Consider the following 24,505-nt stretch of genomic DNA (forward strand, 5'->3'; position numbering starts at 1 on the left):
GGGGACAGCTGCCTGTAGCATCCCAGGGCATCGTACCCCGGGGGTCCAGCTGCGGTGTGGGGTGGGGGTCCAGGCAAGTGCAGGGCGGCTGCAGCAGTGGCTGGCGAGGGCTCGGGGTGGTGCAGGGAAGGCAGGGCAGCTGCGGCGGGGTTTGCTTTGGCGTGAGGGCTGCAGTGCGTTCCTCTGAGCTCATGCTCTGGCCGTGCCGCAGACGCCTCTTACTGGAACCCACCTGTGCCTGGGGACTGGGGGACAGGGACAGGGGCCACCTGTCACCCGCTGCTGGCACCGAGAGAGGGCATGTCCCGGGGGACAGTGCTGTGCTGGGCTCTCCCTCCATGCCCAAGGCGGGAAGCCTGGGGCCATAGCATGTTTTGGGGCAGCAGTGACTTGCAGCAAGGCTGGAGGGTGTCCCCACGCCTGTGCTGCATGGCCCCACGGGGATTGGGATGCCAGGGACATCGTGCTCCCACTCCAAACGCCCAGCCTGAGGACAACCCTGGGGTGGCAAGGATGCTGGGACCACCTCTGACCCCCTGCTCTTTATTGCTTGCGGGGCTGGAGCTGGCTGCTTGGGGGGGTGCAGGGCAGGGGCTGCTCCAGGGACTCGGTGATGGGGGTGGAGAAGGCTGCGTTCCTCCGAAAGGGACTGTCCCCACTGCAGATGCTGGTGACACCCTGGAGGGGAGGGAAGCAGAGAGGTCCCTGTCAGCAGCTGAGTCCCCCCGGTGCCATCAGGGCAGGGTGCCGGCGGGCTTACGGGTAGTCTGTGGGCTTGCTCCAGCCAGAAGCTGCAGGGCTGCTCTGTGCAGTAGTTGTGGGGCTGCAGGTAAAAGCAATGTGACAGTGAGCCAGGGGGACGACATGTCTGGGGGGGACACAGGACCCTTGTGGGCTCCACGAGGGTTGCCGCAAGCTGGGTTGAGGGGCCGTCCCCTGCCTGTACCTGGGTGGTGGGCAGTGGCATGAACTGGCAGCCCCCGCCGCGGTAGTCACGATGTGTGGTGGAGACCGACTCCATGGGCTTCCGGGGGGGACAGATCTTCTCCAGCATTTCCTCCCTGCCAGCAGAGCAGACCCTACACATCTCAGCTCTGGGGTCCCCCCCACCCCAGGCAGGCACCCACAGCAGGGTCCCCTCCTCTGGGACGTGGCTCCAGGGATGGGTGGCACGCAGGGGTGCAGGCTTGCCTGTATTTCTGGTAGAGCATGGACTCCAGCATGGACTCCCGCTGCCCTGTGGGGGAGAAGATGCCATCAGGCCGCCAGCTAAGATCCCCTCGCTGCCTTTTTGGCGAGCACACGGCTTAAGGGGGAGCTGGTGGCACAGCCTCACCTCGCCCCAGCAGCAGCACCCTGTGCGGTGGGCGGTAGGTGTCCTTTGTGGTGGTGCTGTTGGTGGGGCCGGAGAGGAGCTGGTTGACCAGCAGCCCATGGTGGCCGTGACGGTGGGTGAAGCCCTCGCTGCCCAGCTCCTGCCCTGGCATGGTGTCCAGGTGGTTTGTGGCTCTCTGGGGACAGATGGTGGGTGCTGCGGGAAGGAGGCAGGAGCCCACCCTGCGGTGCCCCATGCCCACTCCGTTTTTAGGCTTTTGGTAGTCCCATGGGGCTTTGGGCAGGGTTGGGAGGTGGGGTCCCCAGGCTGTGGCATGGCTTGGCCCATGTGCCCCCCCGATCCTGGCTCGCCCAAACAGGTGTCCCCGCATCCCTGTGATGGGCTGTGACACCCAGCTCCCACCGCCCCAGCAGCGAGGTCCCCTGTCTCCTCCCAAAGCCTCACCATCGCTCCCCACGTGCCAGCCCATGCCTTTTGTGCTATTCAATTTCATCCCCTTTCCATCTCACGGGGCTCAAGGTCGTCCAGGGAGCTCCAGCTCAGCCAAGGGCAGCTATTTTTAGAGAGGGGGCTGCCCAGGAGCAGGGGGCTTCATGGGATCAGCATGTGGGACGTGGTGGGGTAGGTTTTCAGGGACATTTCCCCCTGTGGCCCTCCCAGACGGTGGTGGGTCATTACCTCCTCCTGCCAGTTATGGATCAAGCAGGTCCCCCGGGGCACCAACCGGTGGGGCTGTTCTGCTGGCGTCCGCAGGGAGGTGGGAGGCACTGACACCGCCATGGGGGGCTCCTTGCCAGGGCAAGTCCCTGACGTCCCAGGGCAGGGTGGCAGCTCGTCCCTGCAGGGATCCTTCCCAGCCTCGGTGGGTGGCACCACACTGGGCACAGCTGGCAGGGCCTTGGCGGGCAGCTCAGCTGTGGCCAACAGCATCTCCTGGGGCACCTCATCCGTGGCTGACATCTCCCGGGGCATGTCCGTTGTGGCCATCAGTGTCTCTGTCTGGCATGGGGGCTTCTCCATGGGCACCTCAGGCAGGAGGACATCACTCTGGAATCTGACCACACATGGTGGCCCCTCCCCAGGGCGCACGGGAGGCACATGGCCTATCAGAGCCATCCTGCAAGTGGGGACAGTCCCTGAGGAAAGGCGGTGGGGCATATCCTTCAGCCCCCCCCTTGCCCACCATGTTCCCAGCCCCCACCAGCGTGAGCAGGACCCTGACACTGGGGACCCTGGATGACTTGCAGCATCACCCCCACCCCGGGGTGGGGGACAAGGGACTCCTCTCCCTTTGGGAGGGCGGAAGCAGTGCCTGCTGCTGGGTCTGCGCTCCGGAGGGGTCTCCCTCTCCATAACTCCCCTCTCCCCCCTTTCCCGCCCCCCCGCCTCCCCCCAGCAACATCCCCCCTTGTGTCCCCAGCCCAGGCTCTGCCCCTCAATGCTCCCACCACCACGGTGCCGCCTGCCGGGGCTCTGCACCTCCCAGCACCCTCTGCCTGGGCTCTGCCTCCCACCCCCTCCCCAGGTGCGACCCCCTCCCATGTTGTGCTCTCGATCCCCCCATCTCCTAATGCCCCACTGTCCCCGTAACGCTCCCCAGGCCCTGCCCCCAACCCACCCAGACCCCTGCACCCCCCTCCCCCCAGATGTCTCCCTCGGGGGTCACCCTGAGGCCCTGCACCCCTTAACGCCCCCCCTCACCCCCGGGGCGTCTCGGCGCCCCGCCGCCGCCGCGCTCCCGCCTCCGTGATGCCGGCGCCCCGTCTCCATGGAGACGGTAAACACTGCCCGCAAGCTCATTGGTGGCGCCGGCTGCGCGTGCACGCGCCCTATTGGCGGAGAGCCTGGAGGTGGCGTGGCCCAGAAGGGGCGGGGGGGGGGGGGGCAGGCACAAGGGGCAGGTTGTGGATGGTGGGGGCAAGTGGGCGTGGCCACGGCAAAAAATGGGCGTGGTCAGGGCAAGTGGGCGTGGCCGGGGCAGGAACAGGGGGCAGCACATGGCCGGGACCGCTGTGGGCATCACCCGCCGCCGCGGGTTCGTGTCCCCCATCCCTCGTGCGTTGTCCCCAGGGCAGGGGTGGCCCCAGAGGCTCTGGGGGTGGGCACCCCAGTAGGGACGGCTGGGCCCTGCTGGGCCGGCGGGAGGGACGCGCCCTGCCCTGGGGACACGCCGCTCCAAGTGACACCCCTCGCCGTTTAGGCCCGGCACCCGCCTGCCCCAGGGACCCACGGTGGGACAGGCCCGGCGCCCGGCTGGGCGCAGCCGGTGCCCCGCAGGCATGGAGCAGCTCCCCTCGCCGCCAGCCCTCCCCGGGCCCCTCGGCCCCCCATCCCCGCGGAGGCCGGGCAGAAGAAGGGCCCTTTGATAGCACACGGCGGGCTCCGGCGCAAGGGCTGTTATTCCAGCGCTCTGCGGTGTGCGCCGCCGGGGCCACCACACGCTCGGCGCTGGGGCCTCTTGTTTTTCCTGGCCGGGGATGTGCCCGGCCCCTCTGGCCTCGGCCGGCCGGGGCCCCCACCGGGGACTGCTCCTCCCTCCGGGTGCTCGGCCCTGTGCCAAGCCGGGCCTCCTCCGAGCCCATCTGCCATGCAGCTGCGGGGAAGAGGGAGAGACGCGCTCCGGAGCTCAGACTCAGCAGAGCCCCCCCCAAGCCCCCAGCCCACCCCTAAGCTAGGGGCCACACCACCCCTGATGCCTCTGGAGGTGGGTGCCAGGGTGCCCCGAGGGCTGGGTGCTCGCTGGGAGGGTGCTGGGGGTGCATGATGCTGGTTGTGCCCCCACGCTCGTCCCTGGGCCTGCCGGTGGGCCCTGAGGAGCACCTGCGGGGGGTGTGTGGGGAAGGGGTGGCAGCCCAGGCACCCTGTCCCAAACTTGCACCCCAGGGTGCTCTTCCCAGGATCATCCACCGGGCACATGTGGGCTTGTCCCTGGGGCAGACAAAAGCTTGTCCAGGCAGCATGGGTGCCTGGGGGACACAGAAGGGACAATAAAGGCACTGCAGTACAGTGTGGGACAGGGACCCTGGCGATGCCAACCCCGGGGGTGTGCTCTCACCGTGGGGCAAACCACTCTGGGGCAGCATATGGGGCTTCGCTGTTGGGCTGCTGCATCCTGGCACAATCACTGTGGGGCAGCAGCCCTGGAGCTGCTGGAGCACATCTGGCCGCCTCTCTCCGGCTGACACATTCCCCGCCGCCCCCCTACCCGGCTCTTTTGGGAACTTGCGTCATTTGTGATAGTCTTCGGCTGAAGAACGAAAACAGCCCTGGGCTTCCCCCTCCCCGTCCCAGCCCCATGGGGCCATGACCGCTGTGCTGCCCTAGGACTGCTGGGGGACTCACAAAACAAACCAGGCGCAGAAGGAGACGCGATGGCAGGCGTCCGTCCCCTGACCTCGCGTGCCAGCACTCGCTCTCCGCCTGGCGTGGCATCCCTGGGGGGCTGCTCCGGGCAAGCCCCAGGGGATGAGGCACTGGGGGTCTCTATTCGGAGTTCCCACCTCCCCAGGGACGCCCAGCCCCACTTTGGGGTCCTCACCCCCTTGGGGATCCCCAGCCAGGAGGGGTTCCCAGCCCTGAGACGGGGGTGTCCCATATCCAAGAGTGACCCCAGCCCGCGCTGAGGCTCAAGCAGGTTCTCGCATTGAACATTTTTAAAGTTCATTTGCACCCCGAAAACATTCCCCATGTGGGAACAGAGGTGGGGAAGCAACAGGGCTCTGCCACCGCCCCGTGCTGCTCCCGGGGGGTGGGGTGTGGGGGGTGGCCCCTGCCGCCAGCGCCACCGAGCCGGAGGCTGAACAGAGCGGCCATTCTCCCCGGCGGGCTGCGGTCCCCTGCGCGGCTGGCGGGGGCCCAGGCGTCCCCGCCGGTGGTGCCAGGTGGGCCCTGCGCCGCGCCAGCACTGGCCCCCGCCGCTAAATATAGCCATGGCAGAGCGGGAGGCACGGGGCAGGGAGCGCAGGGGCGATGGCAGCCTGCACACAGGCGAGCCCCCCCCTCTCCTCCGGCCTGCGCGCACCCCACGCAGGGTGGACACGGCCACCTGCCTGCGGTCAACGCGTGTGAAGACGCGTGTGCGAACGCCGCTGCGTGTGTTTTGCGTGTGTGTGGAGGGGGTGCGTGTAGCACAGCGCGTTCCGCACAGTGGTGCTTGCACCACACACGTGCACAGTGCGGGGTGTGCAGCGCAGGGCAGGTACTGGGGGGTCTGGTGCGTGCGACACCATTTTGCACGGCGGTGAGTGCGCGGGGGAGGGGGGTGTCTGGGGGCATACTGAGCAACGTATTTAGCACAGAGGGGCACACACAGGGGGTTTGGGGCGTGCAGCGAGTTCTGCACACCAGTGCAGGTGCAGGGGGGGCTGGGGCATGCAGTGCACTGTGTTTTGCACAGCGGTGTGTGCACAGGGGGCCTGGGGGGTGCAGCGCAATTTGTTTAGCAGTGGTGCACACAGAGGGGGGTCTGGGGTGTGCGGTGGAGTGAGTTTTGCACATCCGTGCAGGCGCAGGGGGGGTATGGGGTGTTCAGAGCAATGTGTTTTGCACGGCAGCGCACACAAAGCTGGGGGGGGAGCTCTGGGGGTGTGCTGAGCAATGCATTCAGCACAGAGATGCACACGCAATGGGGTCCGGGGCGTGCAGCATGGTGGGTTTTGCACGGCAGTACACACGCAGAGGGTCTGAGGTTTGCTCTGCGGTGCAGGCACAGGCGATGCAGCGAGCGTAGGGTGTGGTGGTACAGGCGTACGGTGGTAGGTGTTGGTGGAGGGGTCAGGACCCCCGCCATGGAGCCCCTCCCGCACTGCCTGTGGCTGTGACCCACTGGGGAGCTCCCAGCGAGGGCCCTCTGGCGTGGGGGAGGCATAAATGTGCAATTAGCTCGATTTTGCAAGGCAGAAAAGCATTGGTTCTCAATATGGGGCTCTGGCAGCAACACGGCGGTGCTTGGGGGGGACACAGGCGCAGGGTAGGGCTGTGTCGTGGCAATGGGGCTGGGTGGGCTGCCCATGGTACAGGGTACTCCTGGCACACCTTGGATGTTCCCCAGCTTGGGGACATCCTTGTGGCGCCCAGCCTGCCGCCTCCTGCCCTGCACCAGGATGGGCCTTTTTCCCTGTGGGACCTTGGCACCCCCCCAAAAAAGCACGCACTTGCTCCAACTGGGGGTTCCAACGCATCTCCGGCATGGGCAGAGAGATGGGGGGACCCCTTTCCCTCCAAGAAGTGGGGCACCAAGTCCCACCTGCATCCCCACCCTGAGTCCTGCTGCTGGGTCCCCGCTGCTGTGACACCCAAAGCCACTGCTGTCCCAGGCCGGCCACCCCCAGGAGGGCCACTCTGACAGAGAGCCACCAAAGCCACCACCAAGGAGATGCTTTATTGGGGGGCAATGGGCAGGGGGTGCTCAGCCGGGGGGCCAGCCCATCTGCCGCCCCCCCAGCACATGGAGGTGCAGGTGGTAGACGGACTGGGCGCCATGCTTCCCGTCGTTGATCACTGCCGGGAGAGGGACAGGGGTCAGGCCACCCCCACACCATGGTCATTCCCCCCCCCAGCCCTACCCCAAGTGACCACCCACGGCAGGGTAGGGGACAGGAACTCACCCAAGCGGTAGCCGTCGGCCAGCCCCTCTGCCTGCGCCGTACGTGCTGCCACCACCAGCAAGTGTCCCAGGAGCTGTCGCGGGGGGGGGGGGGGGGGGGGGAACAGGAGGGTCAGCACCCTGCGTGTCTGAGCGCCGTTCCCCCCCTCCCCCGGACTCACCTCGGTGTCCTGGGGACCCACGCGGCTGATCCGAGGGATGGGGCGCTTGGGGATCACCAGGAAGTGGACGGGGGCTTGGGGAGCCACGTCGCGGAAGACCAGGCACTGCCGGGGCGGGGAGCAGGATGAGCCCCACATCCTTGGGTGCTCCCCCCACCCCACCCCACCCCACCACACCCCATCCCCCCAGGTGGGGACACGAGCCCTGCTGTCCCCTCTACCTTGTCGTCTTCATAGAGGATGGTGGCGGGCACGCTGCGGTCGATGATCTTGCTGAAAATGGTGGGCTGCCCCCACGCCTCCTCGCCGGCCGCCGCCGCCCGCTGCGCCTTGCCCACCTCCCCGTCCTGGCCGCCGGCCGCCGCGCACCGCTGGGGCGGGGGGACACGGGGCAGGGGGGGTCACACACACTCAACGCACTGGGCCGCGTGGGGCGGCGGGGGCCCCGCGGCGTGGGGACGGGGTGGGGGGGAGGTGCACATGGGGATGATGGGGGACGCAACTGGGGGTGACGGGCAACATGGGGGGGACTGGGGGTTGCACATGGGGGTGACATGGCGGGGGGGGGGTCGACACGGATGCTCCGAGTCACCGTGGCGTGGGAGTGGGGCAGCCCCACGCCCGCCGCGGACCTTGCCCGGGGGTGGGAGCTGCGGCTCAGAGCGAAGGCACGACGGGGCCCGGACCCCTCCTTTCTAGTCCCTCCCCCCCACGCGTGTCCCCGCTCCGTGCCCTCCCCCCCACGCGTGTCCCCGCGCCCACCTGCCCCACGCGCGCCCGCGCCGCCCAGCCGCGCGCCAGGCCCCGCGCCAGCACCGCCGCCATGGCCGCCGCGCCGGCCCCGCCCCCCTCCCGCCGCCATTGGCTCCCGCCCCTGTCACTCCCCACCCGGCGCCTTAAAGGGACCGCACCCTCCCACACACCACCCCCGCGCGTGACGCGGGGGCGCCACCGCCGGCCACCCGCCCGCGAACCTCCCCCCCCGCCCAAAGGGTACGTGTAGCGCTACGGACCCCCCCACACCCCACCCCACGAGTGGGCGCCGAGCCCACGCGTGGTCCTACCCCACCACCCCCCCCAAACAAAGGGCAGAGTCTGGTCACGGGTGGGGGTTTATTGGTGGCTCAGAAGCCCATGCGCGGGCGCTTGCGGCGGGGCTGGGAGGCGGAGGAGAGCTGGCTCTGCGAGGAGGGGATGCAGAGCTGGCTGGCTTGGCTACCCGAGGGCTCCAGGGCCTCAGGGGGGCCATCGGCCCACACTGCCAGGTAGTCCCGCAGCGTTTTCCGCCGCTCCTTGGGGATGCCGCAGCTGCGCAGGCTCTGGGAGGAGAGCAGGGCTTCCTCGGGAGCCGGGGATGGCGGGGGGCTGCCGGCGGGTGGGGAGACCTCCCTGGGGGGGCCGGGGGAGAGCGGCGGCGGGGCGGCGTCACTCAGCTCGGAGAGCTCGGACTGGTAGGTGATGGAGGAGGTGAAGCTGGCCGAGAGGCTGTGCCGGCCACGGGCTCGCTTCTGCCGCCGCCGCCGCTCCCGCAGTGCCTGCTGCCGCTGCGCCATGTTGAAGCTCGTCCTCTCTTCCCACCACCGCTCCCAGTCCCAGCCCCAGGATGCCGTCAGACGGGTGCTCAAGGGATCTGTATCCCCCACTGCCGGCTCCAGAGGCTGCGGGAGGGCAGGGGGTGGGGGGGTCCCAGCGCTGGATGCGGCCCCCATCCTGCATGGCCTGGCGCAGCCGCTGTCGCGCCTGCCCATGCAGGGTGCTGGGAGCTGACGGCTCCTCCAGCTCTTTGCGGGTGAAGAGGCGCTTCTGGCCAAAGGTGCGGGGCCGGGTGCGCTGGGGGGGGTCCCCGCAGCCCTTGGAAAGAGCCTTCATCCAGCGACGGTACCGCAGGGCTGCAGCCGGGGAGGGCTGGGGGCTCGCACAGGGCTCCTCGGGACGCTCGGCTTCCTGCGGGGCCGGGGAGGGCTGGGAGCTGGCACAGGGCTCCGGGGGACACTCGGCTTCCTGCGGGGCTGCTGGTGTGCCCGCATCCTCCTCCTCCTCCTCTTCCTCCTCGTTGATAATCACCTCCAGGTTGGACAAGTAGAAGGTTTGCTCTTCCTCCTCTTCTTCCTCCTGTTCTTCTTCTTCTTCCTCCTCGGGGCCCAAGCCTCGTGGGCTGCTGGCTGGATCGTCGAAGAGAGGGGAAGAGCCAGGGGCTCCCGCAGCCTCGTCTCCTGGGGTGGGCGCAGGGGGCTGTGCTGCTGCTTCATGGGTCAGCCTCTGGCAGAAGACGTCCCCAGCCTCGGAGAGCTGGAAAACCAGCAGGGACTCCCGCAACCCGTCCTCCTGCAGCGCAGCAGCCAGTCCTGCAGGGACAGAGGGCGACATTCCCAGCGGTGCCACCATGGCAGCAGTGGGGCCTGCCTCCACACCCCTCCCACCACCACAGGCACACTCACTGCTGGCTCCTGCCCCCCACATCCTATTTTAGATCATTAATCTCTTGCATGGGGTTGTTCAAGGCTTTGCTTTTGCTTTTTCACCCACCACCCCAGGACACGGCGCGGGCTGTACCCACCACCTCACCTTCCAGCCCATATCCCTCCCCTCCCAGGGACCTGCACCCCTGGGCGACGCAGGACACCCACCGGCAGCTGGGGCGCCGAGGCGCTGCTGGAGCAGGCAGTGTCGGTGCGGGAGCTGTGCGGGCAGGTGCTGCAGGCAGCTGGCAATGCTGTGCAGCTTCTGCGGAGGCCCTGCAAGCTGGCAGGCTGACCGGCTGCCCCCTGCAGAAGGACACACCAAAAATTATCTGCCGAGCACTGATGGCGGGGCTGCAGCTGGTCCCAGTGGCAAGGAGGCTGCGACACGTGCACAGGGGAGACCCAGCCCCACAGAAACCCCGGAGCCCCGTTTCTCACCTCGGTACTGCAACAGCAGCAGCTCCTGGGTGCGGGATGTGCCGAGCAGCACCTTATGGCTCCTCCCGGGGCCCCCTGGTGTCAGGTGGGCAAAAAGAGGGGGGGCTTTCATCATGTGTGCCCACTTCAGCACAGGCACCAGCGGCAACCGCTCGTCCAGCACGTACACAGAAAACTGGGATGGGAGGCACGGCTCAGCGGGGCTCACCCCAACATGCTGTGGCAGCCCCCCTCAGATAGGTGATACCCCTGCCCATGGGTGCTGGGATCCAGGGCTGATCGGGGGTGTTCCCGTCCAGCCCCTGGCTGTGCCCACCGGGTGTGGTGGGACTCACCTGGGTGGTGACAAGGTGCTGGGAGGAGTAAGCCCTGCCCATGTACATGGGTAGCACCACCCGCTCGCCCTGCTGGCAGCCGGCTTCCTCACCCACCTTGAACAAGTCGAAGTGGCATCTCTCGGGGGCCTGCAGCAGCAGAGTGGGGTGCTGTCAGCACCCTGGCCTGGGGAACCCTCTCCCCAGCTTGCCACCAGCCCCGTGCCCACGCTCTCAGGCTCACCCGAGTGTCCAGGCACTGCAGGCCGGTGCGGTCGGCACAGCTCAGCACCCGCGGGTGGGCGGTGAAGTCACTCCAGCGCCAGGGTGAATCGTCCCGAAAAAACATGGTCTGGGGATCATGGCGGAGCCGCTGCAGCCTGTGTGGAGAAAGCAGTGCAGGGCAAAGCTGTTCCTCTTGCTTGGCTCTCCCCTCCCCCAAGATCTTGGGGTCTGCATAAGCCCCCTCCCAGCCCTGAGTGCCCCATCTCACCCCGTCTCAACGTTCCAGAGGTAGACGGCTCCACTCTGGGTGCAGACGGCCAGCTCCCCGGGGAGGTGAGGGCTGCAGGATGGGGGGGATGGCATCACCGTGGGGGTGGGAGCAACCACCACAACAGGAAGGGCTGCAGAGGCAGCAGAGCCCCCTCCTCACAAAGCTCCATTCCCCCAGTGCCTACCTGACGGTGAGGCAGGAGGCAGGCACACTGGTGCGGATGACCTGCAGTGGGGTGGGGGTTGCCCCTGTCCTGCCTGACACACTCCAAACGCCGCAGTGATAGTCCGAGCGGACACCGACAAAATCTGGCAGGGGACAGGAGGCAACATATGAGACAGCAGTGTCCCAGGGACTCCCTGCCACCGCTCCACCCCGTGCCCTGCCCAGTCTGAGGTACAGATCCCAGGGTATGGATCCCAGGGCTGGCTCACCTTCTCCATCCACCCGGGCAGCCGCCACTTGCCGGATGCGTCCGTTGAGCTCAAACTGCGCCGGGGAGCCCTGGGCACAGGGCAGCTCCTCCAGCACCACATCCTGGAAATCTGGGGTGTCAGCTAAGGGCAGTGCAACATGACCCCTCCCTTCCCTCCCCAAGGACACCCCACAGGGAAGGATACAGAGGTGGTTCATGGCCTGCCCTCCAGGGTACACTAGGCGGCCTGTGCGTGCCCCCACGTCTTTGGGGGGCAGCCAGGCCAGTGCCCCCCCTGTGGGGCTGTCATCGAAGAGAAGGCTGGCCCATTGCAGCAGCAGGTCCTCATGTACGCAGTCTGCCAGCAGCCCCAGTGGCACCTCGAAGAGCCAGTCACGGGAGAGGTGGGAGAACCAGCGCAGGCGGGGGACGAGGTGCTGCCGGGGGCAGCTGCTGTGGGACAACAGCTGGTGTCAGGTGGGGGGAGAGAGCAGGAGGTCCCCCAGCCCTCTCTATAGGACATAGGGATGCTTACCGCCTGGCCTCCAGACGGTCGATTACCTCCCTCAGGGCCGTCATCCGGATGGTGCAGTCCCGGGCCTGTCTCTGCAGGGAGGAGAGGGGGCAGAGGCTGGGGATCGCAGCTGCAAGGGGAGGAGTCGGGGATGGCATTGTCACTGCTGGACGGACACTAACCCTCAGCTTGGAGTTGCCCAAGTAGAAGTTCTGGTGCAGCAGCTGCCCCAGGGAGCCAAATACATCTTCAGGGTGATCCACAAAGAAGTGGCTCAGCTGTGCAGGAAGGACAGGGAGGGGCTGGGATGTGCAGGGATCCCGTGCTGTCCCCCCAGGTCCTCAGTGGGACATGGCGCCCCAGGCCCTACCTGCTTGGTGAAGTCCAGAGCAGGTCCGTACTTGCCTGCCTGGAGCTTCCTGCGCAGGACGCCGCGGTAGAGGATGTCCTGAGGTGCAACTGAGGGGACCCAGCAGCCTGCGGGGAGAGGGCAGGGACTGGCCGGTACTGTACAAGTACTGGGACCCCGCTGCAGCACTGTCCCCGCTCACTCCGGGGAGAGCTGCTAAAGCTCCCCATGCCAGCACAGTAAAGCCGGTGGGGATCCCGCGCCTCAGGGCAGCTTGGCGGGCAGATGGAATGAGATGTCCCCCCGCCTCTCCCCAGGACAGCATACCCCCCTCCCGCCCCTGCGGCACTCACTGGCGTTGGGAGGCAGGAGGGGCACGGCGGCAGCGTCGGCGGGTTCCCAGCTCTCGCCCATCCCGCCGCGGCGGGGCACGAACGTTGTCTCGGCCTGCGGGGAGAGGGGGTGGGAGGCGAGAGCGGTCCCTGCCTGCCCCGGCCTCCCCCAGTCCGCCCCGACCCCCCCATGCTCCGCCCCGGCCTCACCTGGCGGCGGCCGAGCCCGGCCTCCAGCACCTGCCCGTGCTCGCCCCAGCCGGCGACCGGAGCGGGGCCCCCCTCCTCCTGGGGCGGGCCGGCGCCGAAGTAGGATGGGAAGAGAGCGGCCGGGAACTCCATGGCCCTGAGGCGCACCGGTACCAGAGAGCGGGCCTGGGTCCCGGCGCTCCCGTGGGTCCCGGAGCGGTCGCCGGCAAGTTCCCGCGCAGGACCGGCACTGCCACTGGAAGTGGCGTCACCAGGACGCCTCGCTTTCGGCGCTGCGCACCAATCAGCGCCCGGGAACAGAGCGGGGACGAGAGCGGCGCCGGCGGCAGGGAGACGCGGGGCCCTACCTCCCCCTGGCGGCCGGAGGGAGAAAACGCTGTTCCAGCTTCCCCCGCCCCCGTAGGTTCCCAGCCCTTGTCCCTATCCCCAGCCCCTGTCCCTGTCCCCAGCCCGTGTCCCTGTACCCCAGCCCCATGTCCCTGTCCCCAGACCCATGTCTCTGTACCCCAACCCTGTATCCTTGCTGTAGACCATGTCCCCGTCCCCAGACCTACGTCCCCGTGCCCCGTCATTGTTCCTGTCCCCAGCCTATATCCTTGTCCCCATCCCCAAATCTCTGTCACCAGTCAGGCCCCTGTCCCACAGACCATGTCGCTATCGCCCAACCTCACATCTCTGTCCCCAGACTGTACCCTTGTCCCGAGACCCATGTCCCTGTTCCCCAGCCCCCTGTCCCTGTCCCCAGCCCCAGTGCACACCACCAGGCCGTGTCCTGGTTCTCCAGCCCCATGTCCCTGTCCCTGTCCTAAATCCTTGTCCTCAGCCCCAAATCTCTGTCGCCAGCCAGGCCCCTGTCCCCCAAACCCTATCCCTGACCCTCAGCCTCATGTCCCCGTCCACAATCTGTGTCCCTGTCCCCAGCCCCGTGTTCCTGTCCCCGCTCGTGACCCTGTCCCCAGCCCCGTGTCCCTCTCCCCACCCGTGTCCCTGTCCCCCGGTGCCCCGAGCAGCGGCGTGGCCACGCCGGGGGGACCGGCTCTCTCAGGGAAGCGGGGGGGGGGGGAGGCGGGTCGCCACCTACGGCGAGTGACGCGCATGGGGGCCAATGTCGACGGGGGGGCGGCCCCGGGGGCGGGGCGGGTGACGTCATGGTCGCGGGCGCGCGGCGGGGCTGGCGGCGGCGGGCGCCCCACGGCAGCCGGCGCGGCGGCATGGGGCAGCGGGGCGGCGGGGGCGGCGGGCAGCGGCGGCCGCTCGCCCCCCGCCTCCGCCTCCCGCTGCTGCTCCTGCCGCTCCTCCTCCTCCTGCCGCCGCCCGCCGGTGAGTGCCGCAGGGACGGGGACTGGGACCGGGCGGCGGTGGGGGGGGACACCGGGTGTGGGGCACACGCGTGACCGCGCACCGGGACGGGTAGGGGGATGAGGCGCAGGAGTGCTCACGCGTGGGGTGCGGGTGCCCTGGGGCACAGCTGTGCACGTTAAGGGGTGCGTGTGCAACGAGGAGGGGGTTGCACCCCCCATGCAGTGGGGCATGGGGTGTGTTTGTGGTGGGGTGTGTGTCTGCAACGGGTAGGAGGCCTGCATGCTGTGGGGCGTGTGTGGGGGTGTGTGTGTGCACGCAGTGGGGCACAGGGTGCTTGCGATGTGGGGCAGGAGGATGCACTTGCAAGGGGTATGAAGTACACGAGCAACGGGATGTGGGGGGTGCACGCAATGGGGCAGGGTGAGAGTGGGGCACGGGGGTTGGTGGTGTGTGTGCAGTAGGGCGCAGCGTCTGCCTGCTGTGGGATGCAGGATGTGCATGCATTTGGACACGGTGAGTCTGTGCAACAAGGGATGGGGTGCGTATGCAGTGGGGTTTTGGGGCACAGTGGTGTCACCACTTGGGTGAGGGAGGTACGTGCGATGGGGCAGGAGGTGCAATGGGGCACAAGGTGGGTGCGATGGGACCCAGAGATGCATGTGCAATTTGCGTAACAGGGCATGGGGAATGCATGTACAGGGTGTACCAGATGTCCATGCGATGGGGCGCAAGGCTGTGTGTGCTATGGGGCCGTGATGATAAGCACGCTGTGAGGCATGGGGTACCCATGCAGTGGGGCACAGCAGTGTGCATGCCAGGAGGACACAGACGGGGCAGGTGAAGTGGAAAGCCCAAGAGGGGCAGGTGCATGGGCAGTGGGTTCGGGGGGACTGCAGATGCAGAGGGCCCCCGGGGCAGAGGGCTGTGGGCCTGCATTGGGGCAGCAGGGGTGGACGGCCAGTGGAGAGGGGGTTGTGCCAGGTGGAGAGACACCGGCAGGACTCTGCCAGGCGATGGGCGTGCTGTGGGGCACGGGAGCTTGGCGGGGATGCAGGGGGTCCCCGGGGGCTTGGAGGGGGCGTCCCCTGGGGAGCGGGGGGCGGCTGGCCGGGGACTCCCGGGGCCGCCGTAGGGCGGCGGTGGGGCGGCCGCGGGAGCTGTCCGAGGTGCTGACCACCGATCACGGGAGCTCTCCGCGGTGCTGACCACCGGCCGCCACCCGGGTCCCTGGTCCCGGGTGGTTTCGGGTCCTGGGCTCCGACCGCTGGCTTGGGACAGAGGGGCACTTTCTTTCCTCCTTCCCCCTGCTCTCCAGGATAGTAAATCATGCTCTGTCCTCCAGCGACCTCCCCCCGTGCTATGGCCACGTTGCCACAGGGGTTTCAGCTTGACCCTCTTCCTGCAGCTGGCTCCCCACACCTTGCCCTGGTCACAGAGGAAACCGCACTGGGACCGGGAAGCTCCGAGTGCTTCCTGCCATGCCACCTCATAGAGTTGCATTCCACACCCCCTCCTCCCTAGGGTCCCCTGCCAGGTCACTGTCTCCACATGGGGAGGGGAGCTGTGGAGTTGCTTGGTGGTTCATTATGGGGAAACTGGGCTCCGGTGCTCTTGCATTGAGACAGGTATTTCATGTCTGGCTTGTGTCGGCTGTCAGTGAAGGGGAGGGGGAGCTGCCTTTGTTCCAGGCAAGGGAGCAGATGCATGTCAGTGTACAGCCAGCTGGGGCTGCACACACGCAGCAAAAACACACGTGCACACAAGCACATGCGCGCACTCCCTGCCAGACGCATGCTGTGTAAAGCAGCCCTTCTTCTCAGCTATCCCACTCCTCACTGGATGAGTCCTCCTGCGCACAGCCCTACTCCAGCCTGTCCTTTGCTGGCATCCCCCTTGCTGGCAGCTTGTGTGGAGGCGCATCTCTTCCTTGGTGCATCTCTGAGGAGTAATGGATGGGTCTCCCAGGCTGGTACTGGGGAAGTGTGGCAATGGTGGGGTGAAGTTACTGCTATCTGGAGACCAGGTCTCTCTTGTCTCTAATATGCCAAGAAAGTGGCTGCCCCGCTGCTGCCAGGGCTCCTGGAAATCCCTGGAAAACAAACTGTCAGACAGTTGGTCAGGGAGATGTGACCCCAGTGAGTGCCATGGGCTTGCAGGAAGTGTCTTGCAGACATGGAGCTGTGCAGAGCCACACACGCCCATGCGTGTGGGTGTGCATGCCTCCACTTGGCCGTGCATGCAGACAGCACCCACGTGTGCATATGTGCACACATATGTGCACCATTCCTCCTCCGCAAACCATGGTAGAGTTGGGAGGCTGTGCAGGAAGTGTACTGCTCACTCCTTCTTCTTGTGGCTCTAGGGTGGGACTCTGGTTTGTAATAAACTCTGCGCTGAGCCTTCTCAGCAGGCAGAGAAGAGGGAAATCTGTGTCCCTGTGGGAGACGACCTGTTGGGGCAGGGCTGGAGCTGTGAGGAATGGCCCTTTATTACAGCTAAAATGCAGATAGCAGGTCCTCACTGAGAAGGACAATGAATTGAAAGAGGTGGTCTGCAGTTGGTCAGAGCCTGAGCCGGCAGGGCTGAGGGGCTCCTCAGGCTCCAGAGGATGAGTGCCCACAGCTTGGGCTCAAGGTAATGCTGAACCAGGCATGATGCGGGCTGTGCCAGGGCTGGGAGATACAGCTGGGCACAGCTGACATCAGCCCCGGGGACTCACTGAAACGGCCCAGTCCCAACACCTCCTGCCTCCAGGCTGCCGGTTTTGGGGCATATTCAGAGTCTGGGTGGGTGGGCCTGGTCTGTGAGGGATGCTGCACCACCCCCCACCCGCTCAATCCCTCACCCCACTGAGAGTCCCTTGGTTCTCCTCTGCAGATGGGCTCTTTGTGACCGACTACTTCACCCGCACACCACGCAAGCTCAGCCCATTCCGCTCCTTTGCCAGCATTGAGCTCTTCCACTTCCACATCCCCGAGGACACAGTCATCGCCGTCTGGAACCTCATCACCTTCAAGGAGCAGGGTGGCACATTTGGGGACCAATGCCCAGACCGTAGCATCACCGTGTGAGTAAGCAGCCTGCCCTATCTGTTTCCTTCCTGCCTGCCTCTGCCTGCCCCTGCTGCCCCCTCCCTGGACCTGCCCTGGAGACAGTTTGCTCTTGTCTACTTCTTGCTTGCACGTGCACATGTGCATGTATGTGCATGCATGAACACATACAGAGGAGCACTCATGCATGTACATGCACACAGGCACCCCTATGCAGGCACACACGTGTGCATAGATGCATGCACATGCGTGCATATGTGCACTTGCATGCACAAACACACATGCCTGCTCACTCCCCACAATTCATCTTCCCAGGGCCGTTGCAGGCTCCACTCTTTTGAACACCTACCCAGGGAAGCTCACAGCCTCCAGCAAAGTCACCACTTACAGGTGGCTTCCCATGACGTCATTGAGCTTCCTAAAAGCATGGAGAACAGACCCCCACATGTAGGGCAGGCTGGCCCTGCCACGATGCCCAGCCTGCACCCTGCTAACTGCTGTGTCTCCTGCAGATATTTCCGTTCAGGGGCTCCCTCCGTCATTAACCCGCTGCACACGCACTTCCCCAGGGACACGGCTGTCCCTGGCTCCTTCGCATTGACCCTCACCTGGACCCTGCCCAACCGCACCACAGGGGTCTTCAACGTCACCAGCCCGCTGCCTGGGGACTGGTTCCTGGCTGCCCACCTGCCCAAAGATGAGGGCAAGATCTCCGTCAAGGTGAAGGGCTTGGGGGGAACGTGGGGTGGCAGGGCTCACTGCAGGGCTCTGCTTGAGCCTGACTGTCTTGGGCTGGCAGCACCTGGGGCAGGTGTCCCAAATGGGAGGAGTGCCCCGTGCCTCCCACCCTGTGCTGACTGTCCTGCTGGTGCAGGGGCTCTACGAGGAGTGCCAGTATCTCTTCCAGCCACAGCTCATCGTGCAGCGCCTGGTGAACATCGCTGTGCTGTACCCCGGTTATGTCACTGAGCAGAGCATGGCCCCCCACAACCGCTCCAGCCTCTACAAGTAAGTGCGAGAGGGTCTCCTAAGGAGTGGCCATCCCCAGGGTGGGGACCTTAGTTGTGCCCCATCCCTCTGGCTTGCCTCCTCAGCCCTTTTGGTTCATGGTGAGGGGCAGGACCTGACACTGCTGTCCCACAGGGTGTTTGTGCCCAGCTACACGTCGCGTGTGCTGGTGGAGGTGCTGCGGTGCCACGGGGCTGAGGGCTGCCCGCTCTGGCTGCGTGTGCGGGCCAAGGCTCCCCCCTTGCACAACTCCACAGCGCTGGACTGCCGGGAGCATGCTCCCTGCCAGCTGGCTCTGGACCTGCCCTTCTGGCAGCACTGGTACTACGTGCTGGTGGAGAAACACCCCGGGGTGCCGGGCTCTGTCTCCTTCCAGGTCACCGTGCAGCTCACAGGTGAGGGTGCATGGGGAGGTATGGGTTGGGGGCATGGTCTTGACTCTGCTTGGGTGACTGGTGGGGGGGTAAAGGATGCCCACAGGATCTGTCTCCAGCTGGGCACAGGGTTATACCCAGCTCTGCTGGAAAGAGGACACTGGGAGGTGTTGGGGATGGGTTGCAGATGGAGGTAAACAGTGGGCAAGAAAGGGAAGTGGGAGCTAAGACAGGGCTGGAGGGGTTGTGCGTTGCCTGGGCTGATGACTCTGCCCCCCAGACTGCTCCCGACCCAGCCTGGCCCGGCCACCTTTCCTGCCCTCCAGTGCCTCCATGAACATGCCCCACTCCTTCGGCTCAGCGGGCGGGCTGGCACTGGGGGACAGCCCTCCGCCTGCCAGCCCCAACGGCACGAAGCACCCGGTCCCCATCCCCACCGCCTCACCCGCCAGCGAGCGGTGCTGGCCAGTCCGCCCCACGCTGCGCAATGAGCTGGACACCTTCTCCGTCCATTTCTACATCTTCTTCGGGCCCAATGTGTCAGTGCCACCCGACCGCCCAGCTGTCTTTGTCATCAACCTCCTACCGGTGCTGGACAGTGGTGGGGTGCTCAACCTGGAGCTGCGGCTCAATGTGGTGAGGTGGCCATGCTGTGTGCCAGATGGGGCAGAGCAGCCTGGGGAGAATGGGCTGGGAGATGGGTGGTGTTGGGGCTGCAGCAGGGTGAAGGGCAGGCTTTGGTGGGCTCTTGGGTCATGGTTTGGGAGCTCTTGGGTGATGGAGCTCAAATTAGGGTTCTCCAAGGGCAGGATGATGACCTGGATTTGGGGTGTTCTTGAGTGATGGAGCACAGATTAGGGTGCTCTAAGGGCAGGGTGATCATCTGGATTTAGGGTGTTCTTGGGTGATGGAACACAGATTAGGGTGCTCTAAGAGCAGGGTGTTGGTCTGGATTTGGGATGTTCTTGGGTGATGGGCAGTGGGTTAGGGCCCTGCCATGATCTGGGTGCTGTCAGAGCAGGGGACATCCCCGGCACTGCCTTAGGGTCATCTCCTCTGCCATCAGAGCTCCCTGTGTGGTGAGAACGTGACAGTATTCGGCTGTCTGAACCATGAAGTCCCACTGACTTCTGGTGACAACGCATCGGTCACATGTGAGACAGGTAGGCTGCCCTCTGTGTGTCCATCCTGCCGTGGCTCTGGGGGTCACACCCACCAGGCGAGAGTCTGGGTGGGACACGGCAGAGACGGTGGGGGCATCTGGCCTCGGAGCCTGGCACAGGGTGCTCTGTCCCTGTCCCAGCTGTGCCCAGGGTAAGGGGCTGCCCCCTGCCCTGCTCACCCAGACCTCTCCTGGCCCGCAGAGTCCCTGGCAGGCTTCCTGCTCTCTGTCAACGCCACCGCCAGCCTCAGCCGCCTGCGGATCCCCTACCCCCAGACAGGCAGCTGGTACCTGAGCCTGCGCTCGCTCTGTGCCACCGAGCATGGGTAAGAGCCCCAGCGTGTCCCCTCCCTGCCCGCCCAGAGGGGATGTCCCCACCACGGCCTGCATCCACGTGCGCTGTGGGTCCGTGGGTGTGCCGGGCCCCTGCACTGCGTGTCACTGCTCCAGCGTGTGCACGTGGCTTCTGTGGGCTGTGTGTCACCGTGTGAGTGCCTGCGTGGGCACGGATGGGTTGAGCTTGCGCCTGCCTGGCCATCTGTGGGTCCCCGCGGCTCTTCCCTCTGTCTCTCGGTTAGGAAGCGCCTGTCAGCTTGCAAATGCCGTGCATCTGTTGGTGCCTGCCCATCTCTGCGGCAGTCCCCATCTGTACCCGTGCTGGGGAAGAGACTGGGCTGTCACTGCGAGGGCAGGGCTCGGCTGTGTGTATGAGGGGGCAGCTCTGGTTAGGCTGCTGTGCCCCTGCTCTGCTCAGCATCTCCAGGGACCGGTCCTGTGTCTGCGGCTCTGCTCCTGGCCCGTGCGTCTGCCTGAGAGCCCTGCAGAGGAGAGGGGCTGCTGTGTGCGTGTGACTGTACGTGCGAGAGTCCGTGTGGGGCTCTGTGCTGCACAGACGGTGCTGCGTGCGTGTTCGGTGCAGGCACGCCGGCAGCACTGGGTGTTCGGTGCATGCATGCGGATGGTGCTGCAGGCACGTTTGGTGCATGCGTGCAGGCAGCACTGCATGAGTGTTTGGGTGCACGCATGCAGACTGCTCTGCGTGCGCGCATTTGCGTTTGTGCAAGCGGACAGGGCTGTGTTTTTTACACATATGCGTGTTTGGCTGCATGAGCACACACAGGGACAGCAGGCACACGTTGCAGACATCTCCTCTGTATGTTTGTGGATGCTGGGGTGCCTGTGTGTGCACAGGCACCGCTCACTGTGTGCCGTCTAGACGTGTGCCTGTCTGTGCTCCTGTGTGCCCGAGGCTGCCGAGGTGCTGGGCGTGCCTAGCGCTGTGTGCGTGGGCAGCGGGGATGCTGTGCCTGCTCTCACTCCTACGCTGCATTCCTAGTTCACGCCGAATCGCCAGTTGCAGCCGGTCCATTCCCCAACACGGTCACACGCAGGCATTGCAGGGCATGGTGTTTGCACAGCAAAATCCAGACGAAATAGCCCCCTAAAGGCAAAGCAGGTCTAAGCGCGGCCGCATTCCCCCTGCTCGCCCAGCCTGGCACAGACAATTGCAGCACACAGATCCTTGAGGACCAGCTCTGAGCTGCCATACGTAGCACCAAAGCAGCTCATTTCCGCGCTCACCCCATCCCAGGGTCTCCCATCTCCTGCCAAGTCTGGGTGCGAGGGGTGCCTCTGCTGGAGGCAGGAGCTGCTCGAGGGGTGCAGGGAGAGGGCTTAACACCTTCTCCTGCGCCACAGGTTCGAGCCCTGCACCAATGTGACAGCCGAGGTGTACCTGCGCGCCTACCTCTCGCCCTGCATCAACGACTGCGGCATCTACGGCCAGTGCAAGCTGCTGCGCACCAACAACTACCTGTACGCCGCCTGCGAGTGCAAAGCTGGTGAGAGCTGCCCCGGGCACCCACGGTGCCTGCTGCACCCAGGGACCCCCGGGGGGGTTGTACCCCATTAGTCCCCCCAGCTCTTTGCAGGGCGCTGGAAAGGGGCTTCCCCAATCCCTCCCTCACCCCTGTTGGGTGCTGAAGGGGTGACGGCAGCTCTCCTTGGCCACAGGCTGGAACGGCTGGGGATGCACAGACAATGCCGAGGCTTTCTCCTATGGCTTCCAGCTCCTCTCCACGCTGCTGCTGTGCCTCAGCAACGTCATGTTCGTGCCTCCTGTGGCCATCGCTGTCCGCAGCCACTACCTCCTGGAAGCTGCCGTCTACATCTTCACCATGTTCTTCTCCACCGTGAGCATGGGGTTAAGGGCAGCAAGGGAGGGCAGGCGAGGGGCTGGGGCCATGCGAGGCAGCTCTCACCCCATTTTTCCCCCACCCCAGTTTTACCACGCCTGTGACCAGCCGGGCATTGTGGTGTTCTGCATTATGGAGTATGACGTGCTGCAGTTCTGCGACTTTCTGGGCTCCCTCATGTCCGTTTGGGTGACTGTCATCGCCATGGCCCGGCTCCAGCCTGTGGTCAAGCAGGCAAGTGTGGCAAAAGGGTGCATGGGTCGGGCATGGAGGGGACCCATCCTGACCAGTGCCCTGTTGCCCCACAGGTGCTGTACCTGCTGGGGGCCATGCTGCTTTCCATGGCTCTGCAGATGGACCGCCACGGGCTCTGGAACCTGCTGGGGCCCAGCCTCTTCGCCTTAGGGATCATGGCCATCGCCTGGGTAAGGAGATGCCGTCCCTGTCCTCTTATGTCCCCAACCCAGCTTGGCTCAAGCATCCTGCCCAGCTGTCCAGCCCCGTTCCCCTGCCAGCATCTCCCCTCTGCTGCCTTGACCCTTCCCCATGAACCCCGCTACCTGGCTCCTGGGGGATGCGTCACCACAGCATAGGGGTTGTGCCCACCCCTCCAGCCGTGGCTGCCTCTTCCAGCCTCCGCTTTCCCCACCACAGACGGCTCGCACCATCCGGCGCCGCCACTGCTACCCACCGACCTGGAAGCGCTGGGCTTTCTACCTGTGCCCAGGAGCGCTGATTGCGGCGGCTGCCGTGCTGCTCTACGCCTTTGTGGAGACAGAGGAGAACTACTTCTACATCCACAGCATCTGGCACCTGCTCATCGCTGGCAGTGTCGGCTTCTTGTTGCCACCCCGTGCCAAGCCCAGCGGGCGCCTGGGGCCGCTGCCCCGGCGCAAGGGCTGTGGGTACCAGCTCTGCGTCAACGAACAGGAGGAGCTGGGACTCGTCGACCCGGCCGTAGCCTCCATCAACAGCATTTGTACCAGCTGATGCCGATGGCAGCCCGGACTCCTGCGGCACGGACAGCAGCTCCTGTCCCCGGGAGCGCCAGGACTCCTTCGGGAGGGTGCACAGCCGCCCGTGCCACCCTGTTCTTACAATTACAGCCTTGTTGAACTTGTCTCCGGGAGTTGCTGCAGCTCAATCTGGCACAGAGCTGGGGGGACTTCAGGCTGAGCGGGGGCAATGCTCCCCTCTTTGCAGGGCCACGGAGGTGCCATGGGGACGTGGCTGGGTGAGGAGGGAGGAATAGCAATGGTTTCTGGCTCCTGCTCAGGGGTCTGTAGCAAGTGCTGCTACTCTGTGTTGGGCTGCTCTGGGGCTGACTCAGCTCTGGCATAGAGCAAGGTAGCCAGCAAGAGGTGGGGGGCCAGGGGATGCAGTCTTTCGGGTTGCTGCAGGGCAGGCTGCAGGGCTGGGATGACTTTGCCATAGAACCGTGCTCTCACAGGATGGCTGTAATGCCTGAGCCACGAACAGCTGTGCTGTGTCAGGGCAGCTGGGGTCCTCCCCGTGCCGGCAGGACCATGGGGAGCCCATGGCCCTGGGGGTAGCTGCCACTGGGGAGTGGTGCCAGTGCTGCCTGCTGTGCTACTGCACGGGGCTGAGAGCGCACAGCCTGCAAGGGCCACATCCCCCAGAGCCCACAGCCCTGTTGGTGTCACCCTGCTGCCCGAAGCAGCCCCCCTGTGGGGCCCCACACATGAGTGTACCCACCCAGGAACAGTGGAGAGGTGACCCTGTATCCCTGTTGGTGCCACCAGCCATGAGCAGCTCCTTGCTGCCCTGTCTCTGCAGGACACTGAGCATCAGTGTGAGGGGGCGTTGCATGGACTGTATACCCCCATCTGGCTGGGGCAACCTTGTCTCAGCCCCTGTTCCTCGTCTTCCCCCGCAGTCAGACTCAAGGGCTCAGCACCCATCTCAGCTGGTGATGACTGTGGTGTGGTGGCAAACACCCGGGCTGGGTGCATGGCTCAAGGAAGGGCATTTCCACCCAGCTCCTGCAGCTCAGAGCAGGCAAGATGGACCAGCGAGGAGAGGGGAAACCCTACTGCCCCTTCTCACCCCTGCAGGGATTGCTCCGGCCCCCTGGGCTCTTCCCAACCCCGCAAGGGTTTTGGCGGTGAGTCCCGAGGCAAAGCTCTGCATGGCCGGCAGTCACATCTTAGCTTAGCAGAGCCCACCCACCATCAGCCCCCCTCCCCGTACCCCGGGGACAGAGCTCAGCACAGGGAGATTTACTGGATGCCTAACAGGATTAGCGACTGCAGGCGGGCAGGCAGCTCCCTAATAGGATTGCAATCTAATTAAACCTGCTGCTTGGGAGCTGGGCCCCAGCTGGCTGGAACAGGGTGGGCTCGGGGGGCTGCGGGGGTGGCTGGAGGGGATCCATGGATGGAGCTGGCAGGAGTAGAAGGGGGGATGAGATGGCGAGGGCCATGGTGGCGGTGGTGGGTCCAGGGCTTTGCTGCCTGCGTCTTTGGGCTGTGCAGGGGATGATGGCTGCGGGGGAACCAGCCTGGTGAGGACGTGTGCCAGGCAGCCTGGGGTGGCTGGGGAGGAGCCCCGGTCACTGTGCAAGGGGGCTGGGGGACCTGCACCCACCACCCTCCTTCCCCCAAGGGCTCACCCTCCAGCCACACAAAATGCCCTGTCTGGTCCAGCCAGGCGGTTGATTAAGGATTAATCATTTAATTAAGAACATTACTCACTTCACCAAGTCCAATTGCATCCCCACAGCAGTGGCAGCCCCCAGAGAATGAAGAGCTCAGCTTTAGCT

At 65.6% G+C, this 24,505-nt stretch overlaps 4 protein-coding genes across 4 annotated transcripts; 1 reads left to right on the forward strand and 3 right to left on the reverse strand.

The window, feature by feature from the left end:
• Positions 1-63: 63 nt before the first annotated feature.
• SPAG8 (sperm associated antigen 8) lies at positions 64-2,604 on the reverse strand. Its single transcript, XM_054186020.1, has 6 exons — positions 2,015-2,604; positions 1,337-1,511; positions 1,192-1,237; positions 947-1,061; positions 761-823; positions 64-678 (listed from the first exon to the last, which is right to left on the reverse strand). The coding sequence occupies exons 1-6, from the start codon at positions 2,492-2,494 to the stop codon at positions 544-546; spliced, it is 1,014 nt and encodes a 337-aa protein (XP_054041995.1). The 5' UTR covers positions 2,495-2,604; the 3' UTR covers positions 64-543.
• A 4,091-nt stretch (positions 2,605-6,695) lies between these two features.
• On the reverse strand, positions 6,696-7,927 carry HINT2 (histidine triad nucleotide binding protein 2). The gene is made up of 5 exons (XM_054186447.1): positions 7,865-7,927; positions 7,324-7,473; positions 7,103-7,207; positions 6,943-7,015; positions 6,696-6,835 (listed from the first exon to the last, which is right to left on the reverse strand). The coding sequence occupies exons 1-5, from the start codon at positions 7,925-7,927 to the stop codon at positions 6,744-6,746; spliced, it is 483 nt and encodes a 160-aa protein (XP_054042422.1). The 3' UTR covers positions 6,696-6,743.
• A 269-nt stretch (positions 7,928-8,196) lies between these two features.
• Positions 8,197-12,908, reverse strand: TAF1C (TATA-box binding protein associated factor, RNA polymerase I subunit C). The gene is given in 15 exon segments (XM_054186446.1): positions 8,197-8,788; positions 8,790-9,447; positions 9,730-9,867; positions 10,003-10,177; positions 10,338-10,466; positions 10,561-10,696; positions 10,810-10,881; positions 10,997-11,120; positions 11,247-11,357; positions 11,433-11,680; positions 11,763-11,833; positions 11,924-12,019; positions 12,112-12,218; positions 12,444-12,537; positions 12,633-12,908. Coding segments are annotated over 15 exon segments (2,853 nt in total). The 5' UTR covers positions 12,765-12,908; the 3' UTR covers positions 8,197-8,226.
• Positions 12,909-13,780: 872 nt separating this feature from the next.
• On the forward strand, positions 13,781-22,831 carry TMEM8B (transmembrane protein 8B). Its single transcript, XM_054186991.1, has 13 exons — positions 13,781-13,952; positions 16,812-17,001; positions 17,497-17,704; positions 17,859-17,992; positions 18,128-18,387; positions 18,647-19,002; positions 19,433-19,529; positions 19,731-19,854; positions 21,227-21,369; positions 21,542-21,720; positions 21,811-21,957; positions 22,032-22,148; positions 22,378-22,831. Exons 1-13 carry the CDS (start codon positions 13,781-13,783, stop codon positions 22,711-22,713), a joined length of 2,463 nt encoding a protein of 820 aa, XP_054042966.1. The 3' UTR covers positions 22,714-22,831.
• Positions 22,832-24,505: the final 1,674 nt, after the last annotated feature.

The sequence above is a fragment of the Rissa tridactyla genome, chromosome Z (assembly GCF_028500815.1).
Source record: "Rissa tridactyla isolate bRisTri1 chromosome Z, bRisTri1.patW.cur.20221130, whole genome shotgun sequence".
Lineage (NCBI taxonomy): Eukaryota > Metazoa > Chordata > Aves > Charadriiformes > Laridae > Rissa > Rissa tridactyla.